The sequence below is a fragment of the Toxotes jaculatrix genome, chromosome 3 (genome assembly GCF_017976425.1).
Source record: "Toxotes jaculatrix isolate fToxJac2 chromosome 3, fToxJac2.pri, whole genome shotgun sequence".
Lineage (NCBI taxonomy): Eukaryota > Metazoa > Chordata > Actinopteri > Toxotidae > Toxotes > Toxotes jaculatrix.
Window position 1 is genome coordinate 29,711,922 of NC_054396.1, and position 16,682 is coordinate 29,728,603.

Sequence of the window (16,682 nt, forward strand, 5' to 3'; positions counted from 1 at the left end):
ATGTTCATCATGTTTAACAACAGCAAAGAAAATAAATTCAAGAGGTTGGACACAAGTGTAGAGCAATAAAAAAAGATGTTTCATGGTCAGAAGGCAAAAAAAAAAAAAAACAGATCCACCTCAGTGAAGTTCTCAGGAAAGAAACAGCAGAAAGCAGAAGATCTGAGCTGTAAACTCACACTCACTGTTTCAGCTCCTTCAGATCAGCTGTTTGGTGACTGTCCAAACTCACTCAATGGCAACGGAAACAGGCTGTAATCACATTTACACCTTATATATATATATATATTACATTTAAGAAACTAATCCACCCTTTGAGGTGAAAGGTCACCTGACTCCGCCTCTTCCTCTTAACTCAGGCTGTTGGTCAAGAGCTACAAGTGGTAAACAAACATTTCCAGACACCAGGTTTAAAGGCAAAGAGCTGTGAGCTGTTTTCTTCAGAAACAGAAGAATCACAGGTTCGTACCTGTAAACGCACCTCGTTTAGACCTGTGGCATCACATCATGACAAATGAGACACACAACGAGCTGCATCAGCTGCAGCGTGTTTCCTGAAAGCAGCAGAGTGTGTGAAGTACCTCAGAGTCCCTTCGTGGTTTCTCTGTGGTTTCATGCTTTTTCTGAGAGCTGAGAAAAACTCTGTCAGTGTCGGGCCAGAGTTTATTTGTTACAAGTTGCCGCTGCATGAAAGAAACGCAACAACAACACAACAGAGAAAGTTTCAGAGAAAAGCTTTTTTCTCAGCAGTGAGGTCTGAGAAACACGGTGGTGGGCTCGGCCGTGGATTTCCCCCCACCCAATCTTCACGCTCTCGCTCATCTGAGAAAAACAGATGCAGGAGGAAATCCACAGACATCAGATGATCTGTTTACAGTCAGGCAGGAAAACGGGAAAATACCCAACTGTACATGCTGCTGCACACATCTGTGTATCTGAGGCCGTGATCTCTGATGATCAACAGGACACGTGGCAGATGATTTACTGTAAAACACCACAGGACTGACACGTTTTACACAGTATCATATTTCTAAGTATTTTTTTTTTATTTTGTTTTAACATTATAATCGAAATGAAGACGCAAATATGTCTGCATGAGACATGAGGCAGAAATAAAAGCGTGACATTTCAAACTTCATCAGATGAAGGAAACTTATTTACACAGCAAGAAACCAATAGGTTTTGTTTGTAATTTATTTTAGCTTCGCTTCCTTTAGCCACAGTTTGAGATAAATTAGCCTGAACTTTTTAAACAGTCTTTTGTGGTAAAATGTATTACAGAATATTTGGGTTTATTTTTGATCAATTAATCAGAATCAGAATCAGAATAACTTTATTGATCCCCGTAGGAAAATTCTTAGTTACTTAAAATTGGAGATGAAAGTGTTCAGTGTTCAGACACTGCAGAGCATCTTCTGTCTTTCTGCTGCAGGTTTCTGATCTTCCTCCAGGTTTAACTTGGAGACACAGTTCTGATCCTGTGGTTCCTTCAAAGTAAAACAGGCTGAATCTCACTGCAAACTCTCACTGTAAAGCTCTGCAGAGCTTCGTGATACCCGCCTCCACCGAGGAGTACACCACTGTGTACTCTCCTGGTTCTTTGTGGGTTCTGGGTTCGTCACTACATGTGACTCCTATCAAGATAAGTCATCGTTTGAGCCTTTATTATTACTTTTGAAAAAGGATTACAGCCCCTTTAACCTTATGAGATATTGCAAAAGGCAGGAACACATGCAACTTCAACATTTTTGAAACACGTTGTGCAAATTAAGATTCAACTCTGGGTCTGAGGTTTCCAACATGTGGGTGTTGATCAGAAACAGACGCACAAACCAGTTTGAATTATGACCCACAGCTTTATAAAACTGACGTGAGACACTCCGTGGTCATGTCCAAAACGATTGTGACGTTATAGCATAAGACCACCAACATATATATTTTTCATAGGTCTGACTTTAGGCCTCAGACATTTGAGGTTCTGTGAAACTCTCCATCACAGTTTGAACGTCTGCCTCATGATGTGAAGTTATGCTGGAGACCAGGGGTCTGGACTCTTAGATCCGGTGTGGTGATTACCCATAATCCTCTCTTTGCCAGGATTTTTCATTAGACTTTAATTAAAAGCTAATTTATACCTTTGACAGTGGAACCACTGGCAAAAACATTCAGCTGTTCTTTACTTCTTTGCTTGCTTCAGCCTAATTAAATGAAATAATGTTATTAACAAACTGCTTGGCTACGTTAACAGTTAGTTAATGAAGCAGAGATGATGAATGGGAACGATGTGCAGCAGAAAGCCTGACTGAGACGGAGAGAGAGTGAAATCCAGAGATTTAAATCACGGTAAACAAACCTGCTTTAGCTGTTCCAGCTTATGTTGTTTGGCTCATGATAGACGGATCGTTTTCATCCCTGGGCACCGAGGAAAATGAGACACACCCTCATGAATCATTCTAGGTCATGCAGCGAGTCAGCTCTCCAACCCAGCAGAGTAAACACTGAGCTGTGATCCAGGAGGTAAAAGCACAGGAACTGATGCCTCCTACTGGTGACTTCTGACCGTTGTGCTTCAAAGAGCTGCCGGCTATGACCCACATTCACAACCTCCAACAGCTGAAAGTGAAAATTTGGATGTGAGTGAAAGATTAAAGTAAAAATTCTTCACTTTTAATCACAAACTTCTAAAGAAAAACAACTTATCAAAATTCTTTTGACTTGAAAAGTCTCTTAAATGTCAGAGAGCTGCAGAGTCTGCGGCGCATATATATTTATATGTTATAAATACATTAGATTAGATTTAGATTTAAAGATTCCACTCTAATAAAATGCACTTTTAATGAAATGATCATTCTAAATGTTCTTGCAGAGCAACAAACCACTGAGCGAACACCAAAGCAGACAGAGGCTCAGTCTGCAGCTCTTTCATTCCTTCACCTCGAGGATTCATTCGACTTTTAAAAGTGATTTATTGTGAAATGACTTTTCTGAAGATTAGCATTTTAACATCAGACATATCTTTGCTCAGGACACGTCTGTTGTTAGTGCCAGTTAATGCTGAAGTCCACTGGAAAAGCAGAATTCAACAGAAATGACATCTTTCTAATAAAACAACTGCCTCTCTGATGTGGTTGCTGGAAGTAAACTTGAGAGGAAGTGGTGTGATTTCCTCACTGAAAAACGATCTGTGTGTGTTTGAATGAACGTCTCCAAGTTTCCTCAGAAGGACTGAAACACAGAGAGAAAAGTACCTAAAACTACACGATAAACATTTACGCTTTCTAGATTTCAGGTGAATTTATTCTAAATGCAGTGTGTGAAAGATTATGTTAGCTTTTTTTTTTCTCCAGAATGTGTGTCCGAGGCTGAATTTGCAGCTTTTATTCTGAAGTTTGGAGGAAAAAGTGAAGGATTTTTACTTTTATCTTTCACTTTAGTCCATAAATTTCACCTTTAGGTGTTTGATAGACGCAGGCCACGGATGTTACATGACACTGAATCATCACATTTCTCTGTGATTTTTACTTTCACATGATTATGTTGTGCTTTACTGACATGTCTACATCAACAATACGTTCATTAGTTATATTTAGTCAGATTAATTTATATCTTTTTCTATTCCCTTTTGTTTCTTTAACATCTTTTCTTAATGTGTTTCTGTTGTTTAGTTTTTATGTAAAACACTTTGAATTGAACTTTGATACTTTATCAGAACAGGTTGATGCCAGAAACACACACGCACCTGTAACTGGGAAATGTCCAGTGTCAGCTGGTTCCTGATTAACATGCTGACATGGAGCAGATGAACATGAGCAGGAAGCTCGAAAAATTATTTCTTGTTCTCGCTGATGAGGAAAAAAAAAGTGCAGACAAACCACAGCAATGCTGTGCCACATTTTTGGGATGTACTCAGCACTCAGTTCTCAGAGTGCTCACATTTTTACCATTTTATTCTTGCTCTGCTTTTTTTTAAGAGAAACAGATGCGAGTCAGATACCAGAGCATAAAGTGTTGTGCATCACTTGCGCATCTGCATTGACCAAAGAGACGATGACAAGTTTTCCAACAAAAACATTTTGAGTCTTTATTGAAGGAAATGAAATCCAGACAGGCGACCTTCAGGGTCACAACACCACAAACATAATCACACTTGGAATATTATCTCCCTCTGCAAGACCCTGCACCAAGAGCTTTGGCAACTTCGTTTGTAAACTGAAAATTAAATTTAAAAAAAAAAAAAAAGTTATTCATATAGCACAAAAAAAAGGGTGACAGAAATGAGAAGCAGCTGGCGGTGATGAGTTTCTGTCAGTAGAATGAGGGGAAGGCTCAAACAGAAGACAGGGAGAATGAAAACTATTCAGCCTGGGTTAAAAATCAGCTAACGTATATTTGAAAATTTGAAACTTTCATGCCTGATCCATTCCTCCTCCCAACAGCGACTTTCCTCCGATGCCAACTTTTCCCTAAACAACAAAAAAAACTCTTTACTTTATCATTTCCTCCTTTGATATTATAATAACAATATTCTGACTTTTTTTAAGTGTACATCATCTCAGCCATGTGTGACATTTTCTTGGGGATGTATAGATAATACTCCATGTAGCCAGAAAGGTCCTCTATTGTGATGTCGTCGACGTAGCCTCGCGCCTGCTCCGAACATGAGCGCGGAGAGCCAGAGGACAGCGGTGTCGATGATGAAGGTGACGACGCCGCAGCAGCGTTACCGCTGGTGCTGAGAGTTCTGGGGGCGTCGTCGTGGCTCGGCAGGCTCCTCTCACACTCTGAGATGACATTGCGGAGCCCCGTGAAAGAGTACACTTCCACGCCATGCCAGCCCTGATGATGCGACTGGCACTGGCATTCAGCCCCCTGCTTACTCTCTTCCTGGGAATCTGAGTTATTCCTCTGGGCACAGGAGCAGGGAGCGTGGGGGCCGTCTGCAGAGCAGTGGAGCTTGGATAAAGCTCGGAAGTCCGTGGCCTCAGCGGGACCAGACCTCCGAGGTGCTCCTGCTCCAGACTCCGCTTGGTCACAGGCACTTTTCTCTGGGCCGCCCTCCTCGCCCGCCTGGACATCTCCAGAGCTTCCCCCATCCTGCCTGGATGATGTCACAGCAGCAGTGATAACGGCGGGGATCTCCTGTAGGGACGGCGAGGAAACCACAGCTCCGACATGTGTCTCATACCCAGCACGAGATCCAAAAACCAGAGGAGAGATGTGGCTGGGTGTGCCTGGAGCAGAGAGCTCTTTCTGGGTCGGGAGAGCCGCGGAGGAGGCTGTTCTTCCATCGACCGCAGGGCGAGGCTCCACGGGCTCAGGCACAGTCAGGCGCTGGTGCTTCAGGCAGCCACTAGGGGTCGACAGTGCAGAGGCAGCGGCGGTGCTGCAGTAGGTGAACTTTGGGGGGTGGAGGATGGGGGACTTGGACCTGCGACGCCGCTGGGTTCTGGATGCTCCTCTTGACGATTTCCTCATACAGCTGCAGATGGACACACAGAAGAAGGGGGGAGAAAAACATGATGAGAAAAAACATGAAACACTGTCTTAGTTAGTAAAGAAGTCGTCTGTGGAGCTAATTACTCTACGCTTAGACTAACCCCTGGTCTCGGCCTTGTGCCACAGGTTACGACATTGATGTAGTAATGTGGCATACGACAGGGAGTCTGCACAGGGTGTTTTATTTTGGAAAAAAAAAACCTGCTAAATCTGTTTGCCCTCCTTTTCTGGAGGGAAACGACAAACTGCATCACAGCCAACATCTGGTGAGGAGTGAGACAAACAGCTGGCTGATAAAAATCTTTGTTAAGGTTCTGACATACAAGTTCAACATAAACACAGATTACAGACAAAAGCTGCATATATACATTTAAAATGAGGGATAACAGAGAAAGTTCTTTACTGCCACGCAGCATCTGTCAGCAGCTGTGCACTTTGAGCAGGTGTGTCTGCTCATAAACAGCTCGAAGGTCAGAAGTCTAAAACACAGTCACGGTACATACACTTAATTAACTGAGCTTAAAATGTTTAAATCCTCTCTGTAGTTTCACAGTTTCACATAACATCAAAAGACCTGTTTGGTCCTGCTGGTTAAAAACAGTTTAAGCTTTGAGATCAGCTGGTCCACAAGAAACAAAAGGCCGTGTAAATAAGGGTTTGATCACTGAAGCCTCACTTATACTCTCCTCAGGACGTGTACACGGACAACTGCTCCACGGACACAGAGGATGAGAAGTTGTTGTTCTTATACTTTCTAGTCCACCTGGAGACCACTTGGTGCGGACCATGAACAGCTGGTGCCCTTGTACGGCCACTACGTTTGGACTTTTCCACATGGACACAAGAAACTGGTTGGTACAAAGACGTCCACAGAGAGCTGTGAGTACACCTTCTCATTATGAAATTTACGTCTCTCAGACCTTTGCGTATTCGTGGAGGTGGAGAGTATAACACTGGCCTTAACTGTGTCCTGAGCTTTGTCTGGTTTAGTAAAAACATTTAAAACCCATCTTCTCCTTTCTCACCGAGTTCTTTACTACATCCAAATGATTTGTAACCATTTCCAAAATAACACCATTAAAATAACAAGAACTCAGCTTCATAGCTCAGTGACCTGAGGAAGAGCTGACTGAGCACATTTTCAGTTATTACCACATCCTCAACCTACCCATGCCAGTTGTCCTTCGGGCAGCTGAGTTTGGGCTTCACGCCGCTGTTGTCGAGACAAGGCCGTGATGCTACTCTGGGGGCCAACGCCTCTGAAACACTCACAGCTCCAGGTATGCTGGGAAGAAGAGAAGAAGTACATGAACGTTTAGGAACTTTATCTCAGCAGCACACACACATCTCAACGTCAACACTGTTCACACAGTTATCTGTTCTTTACCTCTCAGCATCAACTCTTAGCTTCTTAAACGCCGTCTGCAGTGTTTCCTCCTCGCAGTCCTTCCCTCCTGCCTCCATGGTGGGAGGAGGCCGCTCTGACCAGCCACCCAGCTACGACACAAACACACCACAGTAATTCAGCACTGAAATAATCATGATTATCACACAACTGAGGGCTGCTAGTTGGATCCTGGGCATCAGAGAGAGTAAGGTTTCGGTAACATATGGCCAAAGTATTAAGTCAGACATTAGGGACAATAAAGGCCTCATCCTTGATAGGAAAGCCTTCTATTTACAATTAGCAAAATGGTGACTGATTAAAAAGCCATTCTAATACAGATGGTGCCAGACTTATTGACTGGTAACTTGTGTCATTGCCAAGTGTGTTGTCCTTGTCACTGCTGCTTCTGTTTCCCATACATCATATCAATGACAAGCTGACTGTAAAGGTAAAACACGAGAGACAACAGATAAACTGTGGATAAACCAGAACGATTAGTCAATTTATCAATCAGTCAACTGACTGAAGATTAATCGCTGCCTATTCTGACAATCACTTACTCGTTTTAGTGAATTTTCAAGCAAAAATGTCAAAATTTACTGGTTTCAGTTTCTCAAGTGTGGGGAATTTCATGCTTCGCTTCATCATATGTGACTGTGTACTGTACATTTCTGGGTCTTGGACTGTTGGGCGAATGAAATAAGGCACCTGGGTACATCTCTTTGGGCTGTGCTTTATTATAACTGGCATTTTTATTACTATTTACTGAGATGTTACCAATCAAAAGACTAATCAAGAAATTAATGGGTAAATCACTCGATAATAAAATTAATTGTTAGTTGCAGCCCTAGCAGAAAGTTTAACACGCGTTTGTATGAAATGTTAAAATCATCCCCAATAATCCCGCAACAAAACCTCAGCGACAACACTGGCAACCACCGCTTGTAAACAGCGGATTTCATAAGCTCTCCCACCCTCTGGGCTAATGCTAGTAAGTTACTTCGGAGGCTAAGCTAACTGGCTAGCTGTCCACAGGACGTCGTTTCAAACGGCTGCGAACAGTTTGGAAACCTCCTAACACACGGGAGGTGATACTCACGGTTCAGGATATCCTGGTCGCAGTAAAGAGAGGTATACCCAGGGCATAAAGGGTGTTTCCCACGCAGCAGGCCCTCGGATGTTGAGTAGCCAGCGAGGCTATCGACAGCTAAGGTGAGCTAAAGGGACCAAGTGGCTAGCTTGAGAGGCTAGCTCTATGCGACCGTCTCTGCTGAAAAGAAACACAACACGACCTGTGCCTTTAGGAACAGACTACGCATGGACGGCTGGAGTCATGTCGCGGGGTCACTCACGAATTAGTACCAGCCGAAAATATGAACAGGGACGAGCAGCGCGGCCGCGGAGGCCTGATTCCTGACTTTTCTCCGCGCTCCCTTGTTTACAGTCGAAACAGTCGCAGTGACTCTGCAACAAGGCGCTGCGCTGCTGACGTCACCAGCCCCCCCTCCCCCGAAAAAAAAAATCCCACGCTGACGTCACTCTGCCGCTCACCACGCGTGATTTTTTACCGTTAAATCTCACACAGCGGCTCGACCGAGCGCGGCGTGATGTGGCAGCCCTCCACTTTTCGGCGCGGTGTCTCGGAGACAGTCTTTAGGCCAAGGACACCGAGCGCGAGGGGACCTGGGTGCTACGTCACTGTTATATAACAGGCCTCCAGACAGCCCGGTGCTGTGGAGAACAAAGCTCGGCACAGAAAATCAGATCCATACGAGAACCTCTCTGCTCTGAGAGGCAGATTAAAACACACACACACACACACGCACACACACATTCTTTAGACATACAATGAATAATGCTCTGTTACAATTAAAAGTAAACGTATATAAGTATTATAATCAAAATGCTTGTTTAAACTATTTAATACAGATATTTGAGAAGTTTATATGAACCATATGAAGTGGCCCTGTAAGGAGTCATGAGCCAAGAGATTATCATAATTTTAAATGTTTGATTTCTCTGAAAAGTAATCAGTAACTGCATCTGTGGTGGAGTGAAAAAGTACAGTATTCACCTATGAAGCGTAGTGTAGAGAAGAAGTATGGATTTCATATCAACAGGCTGACCAGGCCCAGGAGCACAATCAGCCTTACACAGGCCACGGCTTTACTGCTGAAATCAGAACCAATGCACAAAGAAGGCAACAGTGCCATCAAGTGATCATACTGCAGTACTTCACCTGGTGCTCCAGCAGAGGGCGCTCCTGAGGGCGCTTGGTCGGGGGATCGAACCCACGACCCTCCGATCTCAGGCCGGTCCAAAGTCCAAAGCCGCACTCTTAACGTACTGCGCCCCCAAATTTTGACAAAGAATGTAGATGTACTGATTTATGCCTCTGCCTATGTCACTGCTTGTCACTGCAAGCAACTATACAACACCTGCTTGAATACGGCCAAAGATGGAATATAGTGGAGTGGAAGTATGATGTGGTATAAATAATTATTCTTCCATTACATTGCTTTGAAGTTGCAGATGGTGGAGCTAATTATAATTACTTTATATACTATTAAGTCATATTCTCGTTGATTAATGAAGTCTTACCATATCTTAATCTATAATAATACATCAGAATGTCGCTGTTTTTACTGTTTTAACGCTGGTGTTTCTTCACTGGTTTTCTCAGTAACTGAAATTAAATCCAGATCCTGACTTATCATCTTCACACGGGCTGAAACTTATTCATTTTGGAGACGCTGCTTTTCCCTCTCGTACAAATACACGATGAGCGGCTGTGGACCAATCAGGCGGCGCCAACTGGACGTTGTTCCCGGAACGCTCTACCTCCGTCCAATCAGAGCAAAATGCGTGGAAGACTACGGAAAAAATCGGACCCTCCGACCAATAGGGTGTCGGCGTAGTATGACGTGGCACCGGGAAGCCCGTACAATCATTGCACTTTACCGGCGTCTGTAGTTCAGCGGAGGCGACTCATGAGACACACGGAGCGACGTGTTCTCTGTCAGCAGCGGTTTAAACGTACATCCACCTGAGTTATTCGCGCAGAAATGTTGTGTTTAAGTGGGCTGTCGGTGGCTCTTGCTCTGGCTCTGGTGCCGGGTCCCGGTGAAGCCCTGAAGGAAGGAGAGTGTGAAGGTAGGTCCTGTCTGTTAGCTTCAGCTAGCTTCAGCATCAGCTCAATGGCTGCCTGCGTTCACTACCAGCAAGTTTCCAAATATTATAAAGAGGGGAGATGAGGCCGAACACAGCCTGGAGCTGAACTGTGAGCTGTACGAACAGCTGCTGATGGAGGGAGAGGCTTTTAAGCGGTAGTGTAACATATTCACTCGATGCTGGTTGATTTCCATACAGGACACTTAGAGGAAAAAAAAGGAAAACGCTGCCAGTTTACTGACTTTGGGTATAAAATTGTTATTGGTCACAGGGTCAGACTCACAGGACTTTTGACTCAAACCGGTTCACTGCAGCCCACCTGGAGATACACCTCCACCTCCACCTCCACCACACTGGCTCCAGCTGTTGCCTCTAATGTGTCACCGGTGACAGAGCGAGGCATCCGTTTATCTGAAGAAATAAAGACCTGAATCATTCAGCTGAAAGTCCGGTGGTGAAAAGAAGTTCTCAGATATTTTACTGAAGTTAAAGTGAGAAACCACAGTTTGGAAATCAAAGTCCTGCATTCAAAATGTTACTGAAGTAAAAGTACACGAGTATCAAAATATACTTGTCTCACCAAAAGTAAATGTACTGATTGTGCAGAATGGCCCGTTTCACAATATTAATGTAGATGTGCAACAGTTGATTAGTTCGTTAGCTGATCGACAGAAAATGGATGAAAACATAAACTCATACGCGTCATATAAAAAGTATTTTTAACCCATTTCTAAAGTTGCATCTGTGTTTGTGTTAACACATTATTTAGATGCAAAACAATAGTAATAACAGTAACTGACAAATATAACTGATAGTAAAATTTTGGTTCATGTTAAAAAGTCATTAGGTAATTTCTGTCTAACATCTGGATTTGGAAACAGCCGCAACTTGGGAGAAATCTGTTTTTATTTTGCTGCAGACATAAAATATTCTCTTTCAGATGGTTTGAAGAATCTATAGAAACCCTCACAACAGTTCTACATGTAGTTAAATGACCTAAACAGATCTTTGATTTCTTAAATTAAGAAAATCTGTAGAGCGACACATAATGTTCAGAGCTGGATATTGATAATAATGATAGGAAAATATTAATATAATGGTGAAATGTTAAAAGTCTAAGCCACACTGTCTGATCTGATCAGACTTTGTAGCTGTAGTTTGTGAGGTTATGGTGGTGGAAGTGGACAAAATATCAAAAACACATTTTGAGTTAATTTTTTTATTAATATTATGCTGATGTCATCTTTTCCCTGCAGTGGCATAAAAGTTGGTTAATGTGTAAAAAGTTTGAAAAAGCTGGAAAAGGTTGTTTAATGTGCTTTTCCCTCTTTATCCCAGTGTGTGTGGCCTTCCTTGGGAAGTTTTACCAGTCACTGAAGGACAGCGATGTAAAGTTCACCAGCGCAGACATCGAGACGGCCATCATAAAGACCTGCAAAGATGCTAAAGGCAAAGAAAACCGCTTTGTGAGTAAACCAGAGATTGTATGTGATGTAACGGCTGCTGTCTGACACAGGGCACAAAATCTCCCAGGAAAATGTGGTTAACCGGAGTAACTGAGAAAACTGTTGTCAGAGGAAGCAAAGAAGGCGAAGAGGGAGAGTGATAGAATCTGAGGTAAAACCAGAGTGAACCTCAGACAGGAATTCACCTGATGGAGAGAGCTCCAAGGGCTTGAGAGGGTTTAAAACTAACATTCAGTTTGCATTAACTCATCTTATTGATACAACCGGGTGTTTCACTCTGCCTTTGTCATAGCACTGTTGTCAAACAATACTCAAACTGCTCTGTTTTACCACTCCGTATGAGTTTATGACAATTTCACTTTCCATCTTCGGGTGAACGCGCGTCTTTCTCTAAGTGTTGTTGATCGTTTCGTGTCCTGTGTCGTTGGTAGTTTCTCGCCTCTGAGGAAAACGGGGAACAATCCCGTCTTTGTGACAGTGGCGCCAGCATTAATACCACGTGGAAAAGTTGTCTATTGCCACTTTAAAGTGAATCGAGTTTGTGGCTTTGTGGTGGGAGCAGGCAGCAGGGTGGTGTTAGCAAAAAGCTGCTAAACACAGCTGAAAGTTTACCCCCTGCTGATGTTATCAGACGAGACTTTAAATAACAGCATTTCAAAAATTTGCTGCAGTGTTGGTGGTGTGAGTAAATGTTCTTTCATCTACAAATAACATTGATTGGACATTGATTGAGAGTCTGTGATCCACTCTTTTACTGTGGGGAACTGTACTAGTGCACAAATAGCCTGTAGGATTCATTTTAATAGCTTTGCATGCTATTTTAAGAACATGCCCCATATTGTGATCATACAGTGAATGATGTAGAACATCGAGTAAGTGGATGGATTCAGGCTGAGCTTTTAATGCTGTTTGTTATAGGCAGTGATTTCATTCGAGGAAGCTCCAAACACTCAATGGAATATCAAATAATTATTTATTAAAGGTGCCCGGCCCATAGAGCAAGCACTACACAAGTACAAACACTACATAAGCAGAGACAGGATGGAGGGAACAGTGAACATCATGTTAGTGGGGCCCAGCAGGTGCTGAACATGAGTGAAGTACGTTGACGATGTGATGCTTAGATGTGCGTTGGCGTTGGCGTATGGCATCAGAGGCGTCGGTACAGTTGCTCGCAAACATCTCACAGAGTTTGTCACGTTGGTCTTCCCCCTAACCTTGTCGCGGTACGGCTGACCGACCGTGCAGAAAATACCGCGCGCCTTGTTGGTCTCACACCTGCAGAGTAGATGTTTCACTCACACTGAGCAAGTTTCTGTCAAGTTTAGTTGAACGTTGATGGGAAAACACACACGTGTCGACTCCCGCTCTGTCTACAAGAATCCTCAAAGTGAACCTCTGTTTCTAAAGCAACAGTTTCATCAGTATTTTTATATCAGCTCTGGGTCGCATGGTCACTCGCCGCACTGTGGAGTTCCCCCCAGCTCTACAGAGATTCCCCCCATCTTCCAGCAGTGGATGTGAATGTTAGGTTGTTCTGTCCCAGGTGCCACTGAGACCTTCTGTATGTGGTAAACTGTATAAAACAACAGCTTCTTTCTTCTTGTTCCACACGTCCAGTGTTATTACATCGGGGCAACGAGTGACGCTGCAACCAAGATGATCAACGAGGTTTCCAAACCGCTCAGCTACCACGTCCCAGTGGAGAAGATCTGTGAGAAACTCAAGAAGAAGGACAGTCAGATCTGTGAGCTGAAATACGGTGAGTTACACCTGCTGGATGAGCTGTGGGACGAATGAATAATAGCTTAAACCCTGCAGTGATGTTTCTCCAGATTCATTTATGGGTGTAAGATTATTAAAAATGAATTTATACACACTCAGCTGGGACTGTGGGAATATTACATTTGACTGTCAAAGTGTGTGTGAGTAAGGAGAAACTGCATATTTTTAGAAAATATGGGAAATATAAAGTATAACATAAACCATTTACGTAGATTAAACAGTTTCTGTAAACAGACTTTTATACCTGCAGACTTGATATTTAGACACATCCCCACTGCAGTGGACAGGTGTGCAAATCTTTTTATAAGCTTTTTTATAAGCTTCGATTGATCAACGTGCATCTCTGCTCCCACTGAATGTGCCTGAAAGCTTCTGTCTGAGCTCCTAACAGCTCCAGAATCCTCTGGATCTCTCTTGAATAGAAAGGACAGGAGTCATTGTGTCCAGTTCAACATTTAAATTTAGGAATCTACTAGAGACGGTGTCCATGTGATGATTTTGTGTCTTTTCTTGTGTGTCCCATGCAGACAAACAGCTGGACCTAACCACAGTGGACCTGAAAAAGCTTAAAGTGAAGGACCTGAAGAAGATTCTGGAGGAGTGGGGCGAGTCCTGTAAAGGATGCGCTGAAAAGTCCGACTTCATCCGCAAAATCACAGAGCTCATGCCCAAGTACGCCCCTGCAGCCGCCAAAGCACGGACAGAACTGTAACGCAACAAAAACAAAATACAAACAACCACACAATTTTGGACTTGACGTGGACCAGTGAGGACCAGGAGGACCAGGAGCGGATGGGGGGGGGGGGGGGTTGACATGTTTGTCTCAGTCTATTGTTTTTCTTTTTTTGAGGGTACACACACATCTGGTAGTCACAGGTATAGATGCAGTGTATACACATAAGGCCGATGTCCTTTACTTTTAAATCCAGTGAGGGGAATGAACAGTGTTTGCTGGGGATGGAAGGTCGGGGATGAATGCAAAGCACAGGAGCAGCGATTAAAGGGGAAGTTAGAGCATTGGAAGCAGGTTTTCTGTTTATGTCTTCAACACGTTTCACAGCACGTGGCTAGACAAGTGACATTTGGCTGAATTCTCCATCAGTGTCAGGATCCTTAAACCGTGAGGTGAGAGCTGCTGCTGGAATTCACCACATCAGAGCAGGTTTGTTGTTCAGTGTTGTTCCAGGATCTGAATCTGCAGCTGCTCCCAGCTCCTCTCTGATACTGATAGATGAGTCATCATGTTTTGGAGAGTTTGTTTAGTTTCTGTTAATGTTGCTCAGCTTTAATTATCACGAGGTTTTGTGGAGGAGGGTGAGTGCACCACCTCACCCGTTCTGAGACTTGAAGGAATCGTTTGTAATCTGGGGAAATAGACTGATTTGCGTCCTTGCTGAGACTTAGGTGAGACGATCTGTCTCTGTCATGTCTGATGGCTAAAAAAAAAAAATCAAGCTACAGCCACTGGACTTAGCTTATCATAGAGACTGATGAGAGGGGGGGCGATTACCCTGGCTCTGTCCGAAGGAAACCAAATCCACCTTTAAAGCTCACTAATTAAAAGGTTCCCACAATGTCAAACCTTTGCTTCAAGGCCTGAGTTAACGTTAAAAAGCTCATGGCCGTTGTCCAGTTGAGACGTTCACATCTCCAGCACTTCCCTGTTTTAACCTCCACTGTAGTCTCTGTGTTTACTGTCAGCGGGGTCGCCCATATTCCAACCCGTCAAACAAATGTGCAGTGATTAAGAAGTGAAATCTGCTTCATGTTTTGTTTTTTTCTTATTCATGACACAGGGAAAATAATAGACCTGTTTGGGATATAGATTAAAGTTTGGGAAAAAAAACAAGAAGGGACCAGGTGAAGACCTTCAGACTGAATCTGCTCTAACTGATCTGAGAATGTTCCTGTTGAGAAGCTTCTCCCAAAGCAAGTTTTGCACAATAACATAAATTCACAGAGGGCCTGGAGTGTGGGTGACAGATGTTAAAGTACGTTTTGTCAGTGTCTGACACAGGAAGGCACAGCAGGCCTTCCACTGTCAGCAAAGTTAATATTTAGGTAAGATATTTATTGAGGATTTTTTTATATATTTACAGTCTCTCACAGATTCGCTTCTCTGTCATTTCTAATATGTGATGGTTATTTTCCTGTTGTTGTTGGGAATTTTATTCTGATTACTCCACAGATGGTTTCTGTGCTGCAGCTGTTAAGTGTAGTGAACATTGTAACTCATGAAACACTGAACCCCTCAGCTCTAATGCTGGTGTCGCCTGCAGTCTAATCCAATCAGGAACTGATCACAGGACAGTTCAAACCTAAAATAAAAACCAGGAAATGAACAGGGTGTGAACTGATATTTAAAGTTTGATCCCTCTCACTCGCACCAAGTCACAAATTCATATATTTACTTTTCTTTCACATGTTGCATAGACAGGTGAAACTGACCTGGTCTCCATCACTGGCTCTGCCTCACCCCTGGACTGCTGGGAAATTTTACTGTTTGATGTAAGCAAATGGTGTGTACTTACAAAAAAAAAAAAAAAAAATCACATGCTAAAACGTGATACTTGATAAGATTTGATATGGAAAATGAAAACTTAAAATATGCTGTTGTTTCACGTTGACCTTTCATGTAAGGCCCAGTCATTTGTTACAACTGTACTATTCTACTTTTTCATTAAAATCTGTAAAACTCCGTCTGGAGAAGACGATGGGATGATTTCCTCAGACACTTTGGTCGTGTGACAAGAATTAATTTGTAATGAAATGTGTGTCATTGAATTTAAAAGTTGTTCTTAGTAAAGACTGTGAAAATGTGACATTGAGACAGATATAAACATATTTATATTTATTATCCATATAAATATGTTTATATCTGTGACATTGAGACAGATATAAACATATTTATATGGATAATATGATTTTCTGTAGGTTTTCAGCTTCCTGTCATACAGATACATCAGTCCAGAAACAGTTTTTTCTTTTCATATCCTAAATTCCTCCTGCCACTTCATGCAAAGTTAAAGAAAACCATGAAAGATAAACAAGGAAAACGGAGACAAGAAAAGGTGAAATGATTTCTAAGGTGCTGTAGATATAATAATAATAGTCCTGATAGTTTTTTTCCCTTTTGTTTGTCCACAGTCATTTTCTTTGAAACTCTTTGCATTTCTGGATAAAACCAGGAATTTCAAATAAGATTTAAAATGTTTACATTTAAGTGTGTTTTTTTCTGTATTTCGATCTTTGTTCCTCACGGACGTTTATGAACAAGTTTCACAACAAAAATAAGAAGAACTCTGTCTCGCAATGTGAAAGAAAGCGATGAAAAATTTCTGGATCCGCCTTTTCAACCGGATCCGGAGGGAGGGAGG

At 42.7% G+C, this 16,682-nt stretch overlaps 2 protein-coding genes across 2 annotated transcripts; one reads left to right on the plus strand and one right to left on the minus strand.

Moving 5' to 3' along the window:
- Positions 1 to 4,067: 4,067 nt before the first annotated feature.
- On the minus strand, positions 4,068 to 8,502 carry oser1 (oxidative stress responsive serine-rich 1). Its single transcript, XM_041034809.1, has 4 exons — positions 7,983 to 8,502; positions 6,884 to 6,993; positions 6,665 to 6,781; positions 4,068 to 5,479 (listed from the first exon to the last, which is right to left on the minus strand). The coding sequence occupies exons 2-4, from the start codon at positions 6,958 to 6,960 to the stop codon at positions 4,537 to 4,539; spliced, it is 1,137 nt and encodes a 378-aa protein (XP_040890743.1). The 5' UTR covers positions 6,961 to 6,993; positions 7,983 to 8,502; the 3' UTR covers positions 4,068 to 4,536.
- A 1,331-nt stretch (positions 8,503 to 9,833) lies between these two features.
- On the plus strand, positions 9,834 to 16,003 carry manf (mesencephalic astrocyte-derived neurotrophic factor). Its single transcript, XM_041034779.1, has 4 exons — positions 9,834 to 10,036; positions 11,393 to 11,520; positions 13,141 to 13,282; positions 13,833 to 16,003. Exons 1-4 carry the CDS (start codon positions 9,949 to 9,951, stop codon positions 14,015 to 14,017), a joined length of 543 nt encoding a protein of 180 aa, XP_040890713.1. The 5' UTR covers positions 9,834 to 9,948; the 3' UTR covers positions 14,018 to 16,003.
- Positions 16,004 to 16,682: the final 679 nt, after the last annotated feature.